The 15,672-nt window shown below is 34.4% G+C and overlaps 2 protein-coding genes across 2 annotated transcripts; both read left to right on the top strand.

Annotated features, from left to right (window-relative positions):
* The first annotated feature begins 12,153 nt into the window (after positions 1 to 12,153).
* On the top strand, positions 12,154 to 13,931 carry LOC141833136 (uncharacterized). Its single transcript, XM_074720519.1, has 2 exons — positions 12,154 to 13,712; positions 13,811 to 13,931. Exons 1-2 carry the CDS (start codon positions 12,154 to 12,156, stop codon positions 13,929 to 13,931), a joined length of 1,680 nt encoding a protein of 559 aa, XP_074576620.1.
* Positions 13,932 to 14,019: 88 nt separating this feature from the next.
* LOC141833135 (uncharacterized) lies at positions 14,020 to 15,531 on the top strand. The gene is made up of 3 exons (XM_074720518.1): positions 14,020 to 14,618; positions 14,693 to 14,798; positions 14,884 to 15,531. Exons 1-3 carry the CDS (start codon positions 14,020 to 14,022, stop codon positions 15,529 to 15,531), a joined length of 1,353 nt encoding a protein of 450 aa, XP_074576619.1.
* The last annotated feature ends 141 nt before the right edge of the window (positions 15,532 to 15,672 follow it).

The raw sequence follows: 15,672 nt of genomic DNA, 5'->3' as shown, positions 1-15,672 counted from the left end.
GAGGGCTCGATAGCTCGTTCTTTGGACCAGATGGAGTCGGAGAAAGCTCGGTAGCTCGTTCTCCGGACTAAGTCAGAGAGGGCTCGGTAGCTCGTTCTCTGGACCGGATGGAATGGAAGAGGGCTCGGCAGCTCGTTCTCCAGATTAGGTCAGAGATGGCTTGGTAGCTTGTTCTCTGTACCTAACTATGGTCGGAGAAGGCTTGGTAGCCTGTCTTCGGACCGGATCATTGTCAGAGTAGGCTTGGAAGTCTGTTGTCTGAATACATGATCCAATGTGGTTAGCTCGGGTGAGACCCAAGTTAACCAAGTGATCAGATTGTATAGGATTCAAATTCACTTTGGTGTAATCGATGGGTGAATCGATTAACCAAGGGTTAGTTAGTTAGTCGACCTGATGATCGATTACAGAGCATTCTGTAAGAATTTGGAAAACTCACATAACACACCATAATCGATTGGGCAATCGATTATAGTCAATGGTAATCAATCTGTTGATCGACTACACGTTTAATGAGAACCAGAAATAGCGATCGGTAATCAATCACCTGATCGATTACCATATTTTAATTGATCAACGGATCGATTAAGATATGTGGTAATCGATTATTGCTTGGGCTTGATCGATTACACAGTTTACAGAGAAAGGAATTGCGACATTTAATCGATGGCCTAATCGATTAAGTCTTTTTCTGATCGTGTTCAGGGGCTTCTGCTCATTTCTGATTCCTGATACTTCTGATTCCTAATACTCTGATATATGCTTTGCTAATCACTTGCTGAGTTTGCAGATGGGATTTGAATTCAAATGAAGACTAGGAAGGGTCAAGGCTTGGCATTCCATTGGTGCAGTTTGTCGCACTTTGGTTTTCAGGTAAAAGACAGCGAGAGACTGAGCTGCAACAGGAGGATGATTAGTGTACTGAGAGGAGTGTGGTCCAGCAACTGGAGGAGAGACCTCAGTGGTGCTGGAGAGCTCAGATGGCTCAGCAACTGGCTCAGTGTGCAGTGGACTCAGGCGACCGTTGAACGAGCAGAAGAGAAGAGGCTAAAAGAAGGAGATGAAGGAGTAGAGAGAACTAACAACAAACGAAAAGAAGCAAGGCTGTGTGTGTGCTTGTTGTGTTGTGTTCTCTGCTTGCTTGCGTTCATTGCTTTTCTTTGAAGCTCTCTGCCTGAGGTGGTGCAAGGAGCTGGTGCTTTGCTCTCGGAAAGCTTCTGCTTTGAGGTTTTTTGTGTTGAGGCTGTGTTGTAAATTCACTGTTTTATTGATCTCAATCTTCTTCTTATAATCTCTGTGCCTAACATATATTCTTGAGATTGGCTATGGAGAGGTCACTCCACCAAGAAGGAGACATTATCTAGCCGGATTCATCCGGGGTGTGATCTACCGAAGATCAAGGGATCGTCCACCTTACAGACACGCCAAGGAGTAGGGACAAGTTATCCCCGAACCTCGTATATCCTTGTTTTTGCATTGTTTTTGTTTTATTAGTTATTTTCTTCTATTTTCCACTGCGTACTAAGATTTTGTAGGAGAAAATCGATAGCAAAAGAGAGGCTATTCACTCCCCCCCCCCCCTCTCTAGCCATCTCCCGATCTTTAACAAAAGTTAGTATAAGTATAGAATATATATATAAAGAAAGTATTTTACTTTAAAAGTGGCATGTACCAGGCCATTAGTTCGGCCACGGGCCCCTAGATCGCCCTTAGTAAGTTGCCCTAAGAGGTTCAGTGGCTAGCTACCCCGAATCCTATTAGGGATGCGCGTAATTGGTACTATGCCGAGCCCAAATCAGGATGTTTACTATTTTGAAGTATATATATAGTACAAGTTTTCAAAGTTAACTACTTCCTTGACTAGTGCAATGTTTACAAGTTTAAGTATATCTCATGTTCATGTTTTTATAAGAGAGCATATTTGAAAATCATGTATTGCAAGTCATATATTTCAAGTTCATGCATTCCTAGTTGAACCATTGTTTTATGTACAAGTAAGTCTTAAGGCAGATTTTTCTTACAATGCTTATGTCAAGTATAAGCATATAGTTGCATACAAGTACCCTTATAGCATACATGATTATGATGCATTGTTTTGTGAGATTAGGAAGTACTTACTAAGCATCATTGCTTATAGTTGCATTCCTTATATTGCAGATAAAGGTAAAGGAAGGCTTGAGTAAGAGGAGCAGCGGATGAAGTGCTTGGTGTGTGTGACAACGGAACCGTGGATTAACATTCTGGACTTGCTAGTGGTTATTTTGTCATAAACTTCTAAACTTGCTAGTGGTTATATTATGTCCTAAATTTTGAGACTTGTTAGTGGTTATATTATGTCATAAACTTCATAGACTCTAGAACTTGTTATGATTAGTTGTGTTAAAGTCACATGTTTTATTTAGTTGCTTCCGCATATTGTTTTGCATGCTTAGAGTATGATGAGAATGGGGTCTGAGGTGCGCCAATCGACTGGTGGTAGTACCAGTCGACTGGGTCATGTGAAATGAGCGAACAGAAAGTTCAGTCAAGTGATTAGTCGACTGCTAGTCGACTGGGGGTAGTACCAGTCAATTGGGCCATGTGAAATGAGGGAACAGAAAGTTCAGTCGAGTGATCAGTCGACTCTCAATCGACTGGACATAGTACCAGTCGACTAGTAAGATTAAAAAAAGAAATTTGTGGATTGGTGGTAAGTAGTAAAATTCTTTAATAAGGGGTCTTTAGTTCGAACCTCGACTTATGTATATTTATTTAGCTTTATTTTTTTTAGAAAAGAAAATAGTTCAGGCCCTAGAATTATTCATCTTAAATAATATATTAAATTAAGCTTAGATTTTATGCATATTGATAATTCTTTAGATATGATGGAGATAAAGTATGATAGTAACATCTCCCTTATTAGTTAGTAAGAAGGGAGCCTTTTTATTGTAACGACCCGGCCCGTCCGCTCGTGGGAATTCTACTTATCCCGACCTCTATTTTTCTGTGGGTCATGAGCCATTGATCATCGACCGTGCCGTTACCTACTAGGACTTTCCACTCCTGCCCAGCGGATTTTTACCTTCCTCATATTCGAACTCTAGATCTGCAGGTTAAAGTACTAAAGTTCCTTGAATCTGCTAACTTCTCACTTGGTTACCAGATTCAAGAAACTTTAGTACTTTAGCCTGCAGATCTAGAGTTCGAATCTGGGGAAGGCAAAAATCCGTTGGACAGGGGTGGAAAGTCCTAGTAGGTAACGACACGGTTGATGGTCGACGGCCCATGACTCACAGAAAAATAGGGGTCGGGATAAGTAGAATTCCCACGGGCAAACGGGTCGGGTCGTTACAGCCCGTCATTGCTTCCATTTTGCCAGAATGTCTTCCATCATGAACCAAACTAAGTTGATTTAATTTTAGTTCAAAATTGAATCGTTTGGTTCAATAACTAAATCACCTCTGATTTTTTTTATTCCATCTTCATAAGATGAAACTCATTGTTTTGCCTTTGTTTGGTCTAACCGGATTTCATTTCTCTAGTTCTGAGAATTCAATTCTCAAACTCATTTTAAGACCTTCTAAGAAACTTATAGTTGTTAGTAGTAGCCCTAGAGCCAATTATGTGATGATTGATTAGGGATTTTTTATATCATATTCTATTATTAATAAAGGCAATGTTTTTGATTATTATACTTACTTTGTATTTGTTGTACCAAATAACTAAGAATAATAATGTCCTTAGGTAGTTAGTTCTTATCTACATCATATCGATTGTGTCCAGAGTTGAGGGCACAGACCGTGCCGCCGGACACGCCCCAGTCATGTTTGGGTGTGGTTTGTCTAGACATGAGTCGTGTCATCAGACATAACCCTATGCTAGAGGCGCCAAATTGATCAAAATTTATGGTATTACTTGATATTTTTGATCCAAAATCCCATGTATAAGTTGGGCTATATAAATACGATTATTATAACTCTAAGGGTGTATTTGGTTTAAGTTATCATATATAATCTTGGTTATGTGATTACCTGGTAATCATATAACCAAGATTATGTGGTATAAAATATAACCTAATGTTGTTTGGTTTAACTTATTTATTTGAAGGGAATAAAACATAACCAGTTTAATATTTATAATATTACCCTTGAATCAAATAAATTAAATTAAATTAATAATACTAATATTAATAATGATAATAAATTGATAATATATCAAAAAATAAATATAATTTATTTATAATTTTTTAAAATTTAAAATAAATTTATATATTTTTAATAAAATAATTCATTAAATTAATAAATATAATTCATTAATTTTATTTTTTTTAAATTTAAACTAAATTTTTATATATTTAAAAAAATAATTTATTAAAATAATTATTTTAATAAAATAATTTGTTGAAGTAATAAATATAATTCATAAATTTTATTTTAATAAAGTAATCCATTAAAATAATTATTTTAATAAAATAATTTATTAAATTAATAAACATCATCTATTAATTTTATCTTTTAAAATTTAACATAAATTCATATATATTTTTTTAAAATAAGTTTTTAATAAAATAATTTTTTAAATTAATAAACATCATTTATTAATTTTATTTTTTTAAATTTAAAATAAATTTGTATATATTTTTTTAAAAATAATTTATTAAAATAATTATTTTAATAAAATAATTTATTAAATTAATAAATATAATTATTTAATTTTATTTTAATAAAATAATTTATTAAAATAATTTTAATAAAATAATTTATTAAATTAATACACATCATTTATTAATTTTATTTTTTAAAATTTAACATAAATTTATATATTTTTTAATAAAATAATTTATTAAATTAATAAGTATAATTCACTAATTTTATTTTGTTAATTTAAAATAAATTTATATATTTAAAAAATTAATTCATTAAAATAATTATTTTAATAACTAATTTATTAAATTAATAAATATAATTCATTATTTTTTTAATAAAATAATTCATTAAAAAAATTTTAATAAAATAATTTATTAAATTAATAAACATCACCTATTAATTTTATTTTTTAAAATTTCACATAAAGTTATATATATTTTAATTAAATAATACATTAATATAATTATTCTAATAAAATAATTTATTAAATTAATAAATATAATTTATTAATTTTATTTTTTTAAAAAATAAATTATCTCTTTTAAATTTATAAAATTTTAAATTAATTAACTCGATTGCAATTAGATTTCAAAATACATTTAAATTAATTAAGTTTTAAATCGAAAGGTAATCTTAAGAAAATAATTTTATTAACCTCCGGAATTGTAGAAAATCTTAGGCTGCCAAGGTAATCATATTCCCGGGTTATAACTCATTTGCTGATATAGCGATGATATTATATTACTTGGAAATCGATTATAACCTGAACCAAAGTGGTGATATTGTATTACTTGGAAATCGATTATAACCTGAACCAAATAAGATTATGGTTGATAACTTTAGATAGATAACCATGGTTATCAATGATAACCCCAACCAAATGTCCCCTAAATCTAATTCAAATTGAGAATTCTTGGCTATTTTGTGGAGTATCACTGAACCATGTTAAAACTTCTCTTCGTCTTCTCACCTCTCTCAACTCTTCTTCTTAACCGAATCATGTTAAAACTTCTCTTCGTCTTCTCACCTCTCTCAATTCTTTTCTTCTTCGATTTCTCCTTTTGTGGATCTTCGCTATTGTTACAGTGTGATCTTAATAGCAGGGACTAGGGAGGTTGATATGTTGCTCGCGGTGAGGGAGAAAAACTGGGAGGCCGACTGCTTGTCTTGGTCGGCAAAACACGAGCAAAGAGGGTAGGTGGCGAATTTATGGCGTCATGCAGGATTAGGGGAGAAAACTTAATATTTGATGAATTTGATTAAACCTTATGTTTGTATAGATTTAATTGAATGAAGTTGTTCCCGGGATAATGGTGCAACGGTAGGACATCCGGATTGTGATTTAGGGACTCGCAGTTCGATCCCCAGCTATGGCGTATTTGCAAGAATTTCCTTCTAAATGGGGAACGCAATCAAAGGATGATGGGCATCTGGATTGGCCACCGTATGTGCTTCCCAATTTATCCTGGTCGGTGGAAAACTTCCGTGGGACCGGATCAGTCAGTCTATGAGACTAACTGAGATTTATCATTTTTTTCAATTGAATGAAGTTTTCTTCAATCAAACCTTGGTTAAATCATCCATTGATTTAACAAACCCCTATTTATTATATAAATTTTTGTATATTTACATAATTATGAGGACTCGATTAATTTAAGAAATTTAATCCGCTTACTCATAAAATTTTTATTTTTGAATTGATTGATCATCATTTAATTAATTATTATGTATATATAATATTTATGCTCTTTGTCGAATTTTGTTGATCTTCGAACAAAATCCTTCAATATTTTTTGGTTCCAAATATTTATGAAGAGAGTTGGTATTTGATAAATTTAATAAATATAATGCATGCCTTTAAATTAAGTACATGGTTCAATATATTCTTCTGTAAAAGGTGAAATCCACCACCTCACACAGTCAATCCCATAACCATCTGTGAGGAGGTAAATCGAGAAGTTATAGTTGGTCACGACGGAGGAGGATATTGTCTCGACTTCGTTGAGATTCGAATCCTTATCCTCTTCTACAAATTTACTCCATCGTAACTAACTCAGCTATGCCCCGGGATTGATGTTCACCCGGGGGCTAAATATATCGATTTTTCGAACATAGTTAATAATAGGGGTGGTAGCATAGGTAGTAGGGATATGAATGATGCTTTTAATTAGAAATAGTTACAATATGCTAACGATCGTGAATATGATGTCATATTATGAATGATGCTTTTAATTAGAAATAGTTACAAGAACTGAATATGATGTCATATTTGTTTGACCTTTTTGGTAGTTTCAGATTGAGAAGAATAGAAAAAGTTTTTTGTTTCATTGTGTATACACAATGTCTCTTTATATTGACTTCAAAGACAATTCTAGAAATCAAGATAAAATCAAAGAACCATTAAGTATTTTTATTTAAAGGATATGGACATAAGAAATAATGCTTAAGTTCCAAAAATGCATGGTTACCTTGATGTAAACATCATGCATGGAGTATTTTGGTTCAATTAGCCATGATCTCCAAGACTATTGCATGAATATTTAAGCATTCTTGGAATTGCATATTACAATTTAACAATCTCCTTACTGTATATAAGAGAAATTGAAATATATTCATACGCATGATATTATCATTTAGATGTGTATAAAAAGTGCATTAACTAAACAATACCTTATTTAAATAATAGTTTACGACTATAAATTAGGGGCAATTGATCCCAAGTCCATACCCACCATAGTAAAAGTATGTTCCACCGTTGTCATCTTTGTCAGTAATGATATTGTAGCAGTTACTATTCTCAGTTTGGGTGTAAACAATTGAGGTTGGAACGAAATAGTTTGTAGAATCAAGGATCCTTAAATCTTGGAAATAGCTAGCCTTCGTCCACCCTTCTTCAGGGAAAAATCCTGATCCCATTTGGGTTGTAGTGTGTCTATTATTGGGATTATTGTTTGCTATTTGTCCACCCCACTTTACTAAATCAGCCGATGAATTGAGATATTTGAAAAGCTCATGTGGCCAATAACCCACAGGTTCCTTTTGGTAGCCCATCCACCAATCACTAGTGTTTTGATCCTGAAATATTTCACCATTATTATTAGATTACAAGTTTATTTGCAATGGAAATTTAAGTTTAATATAGAATCATACTGTACATCTTAATACCAAATGATTTTTCTCTAATCTAAAACAAAAAATTCTAATTAAATGTATAAACCAAATTTTTCTTAGGAATTCACAACTTGCCTTCCAAATTTCTACTTCAAAAATGTATTGGTCACCCTCATAGATTGAGACGTTGCCGATAATACTTCCAACATATATATTGCGGCTAACTTGGACAAAGCCTGAGCAAAGAACATTGTAGCAGCCAGTTGACTGAGATCCATCTGTCTGCATGCATCCATGAAGCGTGTTTCTAATTAATTAATTATGTAATCGAACTAATCATCGTAAATAATACAAATACAATAATTGACATATACGATTGTACTATTTAGTGCGCACAAGGCATCTGCTTTACATATTCAAGGAAAAGTATCTTACTGTCCAGTGGACGAATAGTCTTGCCATGTAGTCTCCATACAATTGAGGGTGAACCTAAAAAATTGTTATGGAAACATCATAAAATCTCATTCAGTTTCATTTTTTTTTTGTCAAATTCTCATGTCATTTATCCAGTAATATTGAAGATTAATGAGAATTAAGAACAAGACCTGCCAGCCAGCTCCAACCGTTTCATATGTTTGGTGAGCTATTCCTCCAGTAATCCATATTTGGGAGACACTGAACTCATTACGGTCTTCAATTACAGGATCCCAAACATTTATTGTAGCCAAAGCTCCGTAGATATTTCCTGGTGTAGCATTATAAAATGCTACTGCATGCTGAAAGCAATAGTTTAACATAAGAATGGAAAGTTTCCAAAATGGTGAAAAATAGAATTTAATATTCTTCAAGAAAACAGAAGCAGGAATTTAATTATATTAATTATCAATGAATGTAAAGGATCCAAATGTGTCATTCACCTCCAGCTTTCCAACTTGATCTCCTTCTTTTCCAACGAACAGATACAAAGATCCAGCTCTTAGAACATCGTCCACAGTGATCCTTCGTATCGGAACAGTCCCCTTTGGGCAACCTCGCGTTGGTGGCCATGCAGCATGCCACACCCTATTCTCACTCACCTTGTAATTCTTTTCTCTTCTTTCCAATGATTTTGGTATAGGAGAAGGTGCAACCTTATGTGATTAATTTAATTAGTTTATGCATTAGGAGAATTATAAAATAAATCAAACCTGAATAACTATATGCTACAATAATAAAATGCAAGTTGTGCCACATACCTGAAGCTTGTGATTCTTTAAAGCAGGATGATCGAAAGCAAATTGCTTGTGAATAGGGACGCAGTCTACGACATCTCCCTCTGCTCTCTGTGATCATTAGCGAGATACCAAGCATTTATATAAACATATATACAGAAAAAGTAATCGTGGAACAATTTTTTTCGTATAATGATATAATTGCCTGTATGGATTTCACTGCAGGCTTATTAACTTTGGCAAGGTACTGTTGGATCCTCTCTAATTCCTGCATAGAAACTCGTCCGCTACTCGTGTAATTCCCAGTTGGGATCCCCGTAGTTCCATGGACAACAAATAACGACAACAACAGAAGAAGAAGAAGATGATGGAAAGGAGGATACATGGTTCGACGATGAAACAGCCACTTGTCGGCGTCTGTTCGAAATGAGTAAGTTAAAAGGATTAAATGTATATAAAAATTTAGGTGTTGTGGCTTTGATAAAGCATGCACAGTTGTCAATATTGTTAATTTTATTTATAAATAATCATGCGAGGAAGCTCAATTAATACTATAAATGAATGCAGATCAAATCTGAAAGAATTATTAAAATCTTACCATATATATATATATATCACAAATATTATTTCTTGAAATTACTTTCCTATATGAAATTATGAGTTGTTTCAGTTTAAATCGTTATATTTCTTTCTTTTCTTAAATTGAATTAAAGTCTGTACTTTATAAAAATCATTATGACCTTATAAATAAGTAGGACTAATTGATCTTTTAAAGTCATTATCACTGTCACCAATTTATTACAATGATAACTGTCCAGTAATCATCGATCCTTACCAATTCGTGATTGCAAAATACCATTTAGGAACGTGTTGTGCCCCATTTGGATGGTAATAATTATCGCAATATCTACAACAAAAAGATTGTTTAAAAGACTTCCTGATATATTTTTTTTCTTCAAGAATCTATACAACAACAACATTTACCCTCACGAAACCATCTATGATTAAAATCTACAGTGGAAATTTACAATGGAAAGAGTTTATTGTGAGATATCAGCGCAAGTGAAGTACGGATTAGTTAAAATTAAAACTATTTAAGCCGAAAGCCATAATGTTAATACCTAAATTAGTGAATCAAATACCATGAAATAGTGACTTTGTGAGATGAGTGGATCAATGCTATAGTTGCAGCAACAACTAACTAAAATATTTTCAATTATTTATAGAAATAATTTATTTATGGGTTGTGAAGAAAAGTAAAGAGATGTCGATAAATGGAAGGATGTCCCAAATGTATTAATTTATTCTAAAAATGTTTTGTTCAGAAAATCTATTTGGTGTTTAGTACTGCATAGTTCCCTTCTACAAAAACTTACTTTTCACGTCTTGAAGTTCAATATTCGTCCTTGAGTAGGAGTAAAAAAAAAAAGTATTATCATGATTTTATTGTTTTATATAGATATCTTACCGATGATTTAGCAATCCCAAAATTTCCTTTTAATATGATCAAATAAAAAAATCTTTGTTTCATACTCTTTCATAAGATAGAAAGAAAAAAAAGTTAATGTTGAAATGTATATTGGTGTAAGGAGCTCTAGTCTGTCCCTAGAGTTTCGATGTTTGACAATATACCTAGGTCTGATCAGTTTGACCAATGGTTGATCCAAACAGGACCAAATATTTGAATATAAGTGAAATTTAGTCAGGTTAGTTTGACTAGAAACTAATAAAAAAATCATAGTCAGTTAGACCGGACAAGAAAAAGTTCTAGTTGAGAATAGGCAGGGAAAGTCCTATTTAAAGGGTCAATCAAAAATATACAAAGAGCATATCTCCGAGCAAAAGTATAGAAACATGTACTAACAAAGGAACAAGGTGTGATAAATTAGATCATATGCAATGAATTATAAGCAAATGAACATTTAAACAAGGCTAAAAATCATATATAACCTACGCTCATCAACTTCCCCCCTACCAAACATCTTGTTTAGACTTTTCCTTGCATAATCTCTAATTAGGACTCGTCACTTTCCTATGTAGACTTCTCACCTGTCAAACATCCGATCACCGTTGGCCTATTAGAACTTTTCCTTGCCCAACCTCTAGTTAGGACTTCCTTGCCCAGCTTCACTCATCAGGACTTTCTGCCCAACCCACTACTAGAAAAAACCTAATAGACAACGCTAGAACGACAACACTTTTTGTCAAAAGTGTTGTCTTTTTTTATTTAACAACGTTTTTAGTCAAAAATGTTGTCTTTTAAAGATCAAAGACAACGTTATTCAGAAAGCGTTGTCTATTAGCGCTTTTTTTGGGTCAAAGACAACATAGTTTCAGAAAGTGTTGTCTAATAGCGCGTTTATTGGGGTCAAAGACAACGATTTTTTAAAAAGTGTTGTCGTTGAGGAATTCTTTTTAGCGCCTCTTTTCGTGCGGTCCGCGGCCTGCTTCGAGTATTTCGCCACGCACCTTCTGCTCCTCGTGCCTCTCCTCTTCTCCCGACCCCTCTCGCCACATTCTGCTCCTCGTGCCTCTTCCTCTCTCGCCGCTCCGGCCAGCTTATCCTCTCCGAATCCCGATCCTGACGTAGTATAACACACAGGCGGCGCCAGTTTCATCCTCGACGGGAGCACTTTCGTCCACACGCGGTCTTCGTCGCCTTCTCCTGGGCGCAGGTCGCCGCTTCGCCTTCCTCTCTCGCCCTCCGCTTGTTTATGAGCTTGTACCATTCCTCCGAGTTCCAGGTATGCCTTCGATCTTTTTTCTTCGATTAGGGTTAGAATAACGATTCTAAAATTCTTAGCAGGTTAGACCATTAGATAATAAGCCAGTGGATTTTCCTGAGGTCGTGCTGTGTTTGGAGGTTTACCATAACCAACCTGACCATTAGATAACGAACCACATTGAAGGTAAGTTACCGTTCACTTCTTTGTGTCTTTGACTATAATCTTTTCCTATGTCTTGTAAAAATTTTTATACAAACTATTACAATAATATTGAAATGTATAGATTGAGTAATAATATGCATGTGTTGGAAGTCAATTGATTAGTTGATTAGTAATATGTGAAATTTGAATAGTTTGCTCATTGTCAGTTGATGTGAAAATAATATAGTAAAAATGATGTGAAATTTGAATATTGTCAGTTGATTTGTGAAAATGATATGCAGGTGTTTGCTCATTGTCAGTTGATTAGTTGTAACAAGAATGGACAAAGAATGGATGTCAAAGGATAGACTATCACATGAATATGAGTTAGGAGTTGAATATTTCTTGCAATTTGCAATGAAAAATGCTAATGATCTGGACGCAATACCTTGCCCATGTGCAAAATGTGGTAATCTAAAGAAGAAAAATGTAGAAACTATAAGGGCACATATGTATTGTAATGGTATAGATCTGACATATCATACATGGATCTGGCATGGTGAAAGATCTACGTCAGGGAAGTCAAATAATGATAGTGATCATCAAATAGGGCTAGATGAACAAAAATATGTTGTTGAGGAACCGATAGATATGGTACATGCTGCATATGATGGTTATGCTGAGAATCCAACACAATTCACTAAGCTACTTGAAGATGCCGAGAAACCTTTATATCATGGATGCACTAAATTTACAATGTTATCCGCAGTTGTGAAATTATTCAACTTGAAGGCCAAATATAGTTGGAGTGATAAAAGTTTCACCGACCTACTAAGTTTGTTAGGAGAAATGCTTCCAGATGACAATGAATTGCCTTTATCTTTTTATGATGCAAAGAAAAGCTTACGTGCATTAGGGATGGATTACGTGAAAATTCATGCTTGCCCTAATGATTGTATCTTATACCGGAAAGAGTATGAGGATTTTACCAATTGCCCTACGTGTGGGGTGTCCAGGTGGAAGTTGGGCCAAAAAAATACAATAAAGGAAGGAGTTCCAGCAAAGGTTTTGTGGTACTTCCCTCCTATTCCAAGATTTCAAAGAATGTTTCGGAATAAGGAGATATCCAAGGAGTTGACTTGGCATGCTGATAAAAGAGTTTGTGATGGACACTTACGTCATCCAGCTGATGCACCATCTTGGAAAGTAGTTGATCATAAGTGGCCAGATTTTGCTACTGAGAAAAGAAATCTTAGATTGGCCATATCAGCTGATGGGATCAATCCACATGGTTTGATGAGTTCTGCATATAGTTGTTGGCCAGTTCTAATGATCACTTACAATCTTCCTCCATGGTTGTGTATGAAGAGAAAATTTATGATGCTCACATTGTTGATTTCTGGTCCTAAACAACCAGGAAATGATATTGATGTTTACTTAGCACCTCTGATTGATGACTTAAAATGCTTGTGGGATGTAGGTGTTGAAGCATATGATGCATATCGAAAAGAAACTTTCTCCCTTAGAGCTGTCTTACTATGGACGATCAATGATTTTCCTGCTTATGGGAACATGTCAGGATGTATTGTTAAAGGATATCATGCATGTCCTATTTGTGGTGATGAAACCTATTCAACAAGGTTGAAGCATAGTAGGAAAATGTCATATACAGGCCATAGAAGGTTTCTACCTGCAACTCATCCTTATCGAAAGCAAAGGAAGGCATTTAATGGGAGCCAAGAGTTTAACACTGCACCAAAACCATTGCTTGGCAATGAAGTTTTTGAAAGAGTTGAAAGAATTAATTGTCAATGGGGGAAAATGAGTGGGAAGATTCAGTCAACTAAGGATGATGTAAAATCATGTTGGAAAAAGAAGTCAATATTCTTTGAACTTGAGTATTGGAAACATCTACATGTTCGACATGTTCTTGATGTGATGCACATTGAAAAGAATGTATGTGAAAGTCTTATCGGTACGTTACTTGACATTCCAGGAAAAACAAAAGATGGAGTAGCTGCGAGATTAGACCTTTTGGAAATGAATGTGAGGACAGATTTGGCACCAAGAATGGGAGAGACCAGAACGTTTTTGCCACCAGCTTGTTATACACTTAGCAAGGATGAGAAAAGGAAAATTTTGAAGTCTTTGTATGGAATACAACTTCCAGCATGTTACTCATCCAATGTTAAAAACCTTGTGTCCATGAAGGACTTGAAACTTGGTGGGCTTAAGTCACACGACTACCACACTTTAATGCAACAATTGCTTCCAGTGGCCATCCGTGGTGTCTTGCCCAAACATGTCAGAGACACTATCACTCGCTTGTGTTTCTTCTTCAATGTGTTATGTAATAAAGTGATAGACGTCTCAAAGTTGGATGATATGCAAAGAGAGATTGTTACGATATTGTGCTTACTTGAAAAGTATTTTCCCCCTTCATTTTTTGATATAATGATTCATTTAACTGTTCATCTTGTGCGGGAGGTGAAACTGTGTGGACCGGTTTGGTATAGGTACATGTATCCATTTGAAAGATACATGAAAGTTTTGAAAGGTTATGTGCGAAATCGCAATCGGCCTGAAGGGTGTATAGCCGAATGTTATATTGCTGAAGAGGCTATTGAATTTTGCTCAGACTATCTTTGTGGTGTGGACACAATTGGGATCCCATCAAGTCATCGACAAATAGAACTTACTAAGCCTTTATCGGGTGCAATAGTGCACTCCACAAGTGACGATGAGTTGCATCAAGCACATCGTTACGTATTGGCAAATGATGCTGAGACTGATCTGTATATCGAGTAATTTCTCCAACTTGCTAATACTTTCACACATCATTACGTATTGGTTTATTTATTCATAATTATTTTATTAGGGAACACATGGTGTATTTGCGTGCAAAATTTCCTCACAAGGCTAGGTCGAAGAAGTGGTTACAAGATGAGCATAACCGAACTTTTGCTATATGGTTGCGTGATCATGTAAGTTTCGTTAGTATTACGTATTGGCATACATTCAATTATCATATTTACCCATTAATGAAAAGTTATCGTGTAAAACATGTAGGTTGCACATGTAGTTGACTATTCCACCCATCAAGTATCTGAAAGATTGAAGTGGATAGCGCGTGGACCTAGCAAGCATGTCTTAAAGTACTCTAGTTATTTGATTGATGGGGTTATTTATGCTACAAAAGAGCGTGATGACATACGAGTTGTTCAAAACTCTGGAGTCAGCTTAGTTGCAAAGACAATGCAAGTTGCTAGTGCCAAGGATAAAAATCCTATTGTGTCAGATATGGTTTTTTATGGAGTTATAGAAGAAATATGGGTAGTTGATTACCACAAGTTTCAAATTCCAATGTTTAAATGTAATTGGGTGGAGAATAATAACGGTATTAAAATTGATGACAATGGCTTCACATTGGTAAACCTCAATAGGATTGGATTCAAATCTGATTGTTTCATCTTGGCCAGTCAAGCAAAGCAAGTATTTTACATTGAAGATCCTGAAGATCCTTTATGGAGTGTTGTACTTGCAACTCCAAGCAGGGAGTACTTTGAATACATAGAGGGTGAAGAGTTTGAAGACACTGCAATCCACTATCAATGCTTTAGCAGAGGGTTACCATCAATGGATGTTGACGGAGGAGATGATAACAAACCACCATGCATTCGTGAAGACTGTGATGGGACTTGGGTTGAAAATAATTAACTAATGAAATTTTGAATTTGAAGATGTGTTTGTAGACAATTTAGATTGTTATTTTATTTACCTTTTGAAGATGATTTTGTGGACAATATTGATACGTTATCTTCCTTTAGACGCTGATTTCGTTGACAATATTGATAGTTT

This window comes from Curcuma longa, chromosome 8, assembly GCF_044706935.1.
Source record: "Curcuma longa cultivar G26 ecotype Majalengka, Jawa Barat chromosome 8, ITB_CL_G26_1.1, whole genome shotgun sequence".
In the NCBI taxonomy this organism is placed as follows: Eukaryota; Viridiplantae; Streptophyta; class Magnoliopsida; order Zingiberales; family Zingiberaceae; genus Curcuma; species Curcuma longa.
This window is presented reverse-complemented; position numbering and strand designations above follow the sequence as displayed.

Bases quoted from the DNA above. Each gene is read 5' to 3' on its own strand.
- LOC141833135 (XM_074720518.1), top strand. From the start codon at position 14,020: ATGAAGGACTTGAAACTTGGTGGGCTTAAGTCACACGACTACCACACT. The intron at 14,619-14,692 runs GTAATTTCTCCA...TTATTTTATTAG, and splicing joins GAGACTGATCTGTATATCGA to GGAACACATGGTGTATTTGC. The intron at 14,799-14,883 runs GTAAGTTTCGTT...TAAAACATGTAG, and splicing joins CTATATGGTTGCGTGATCAT to GTTGCACATGTAGTTGACTA.
- LOC141833136 (XM_074720519.1), top strand. From the start codon at position 12,154: ATGGACAAAGAATGGATGTCAAAGGATAGACTATCACATGAATATGAG. The intron at 13,713-13,810 runs GTATTGGAAACA...TTGACATTCCAG, and splicing joins TCAATATTCTTTGAACTTGA to GAAAAACAAAAGATGGAGTA.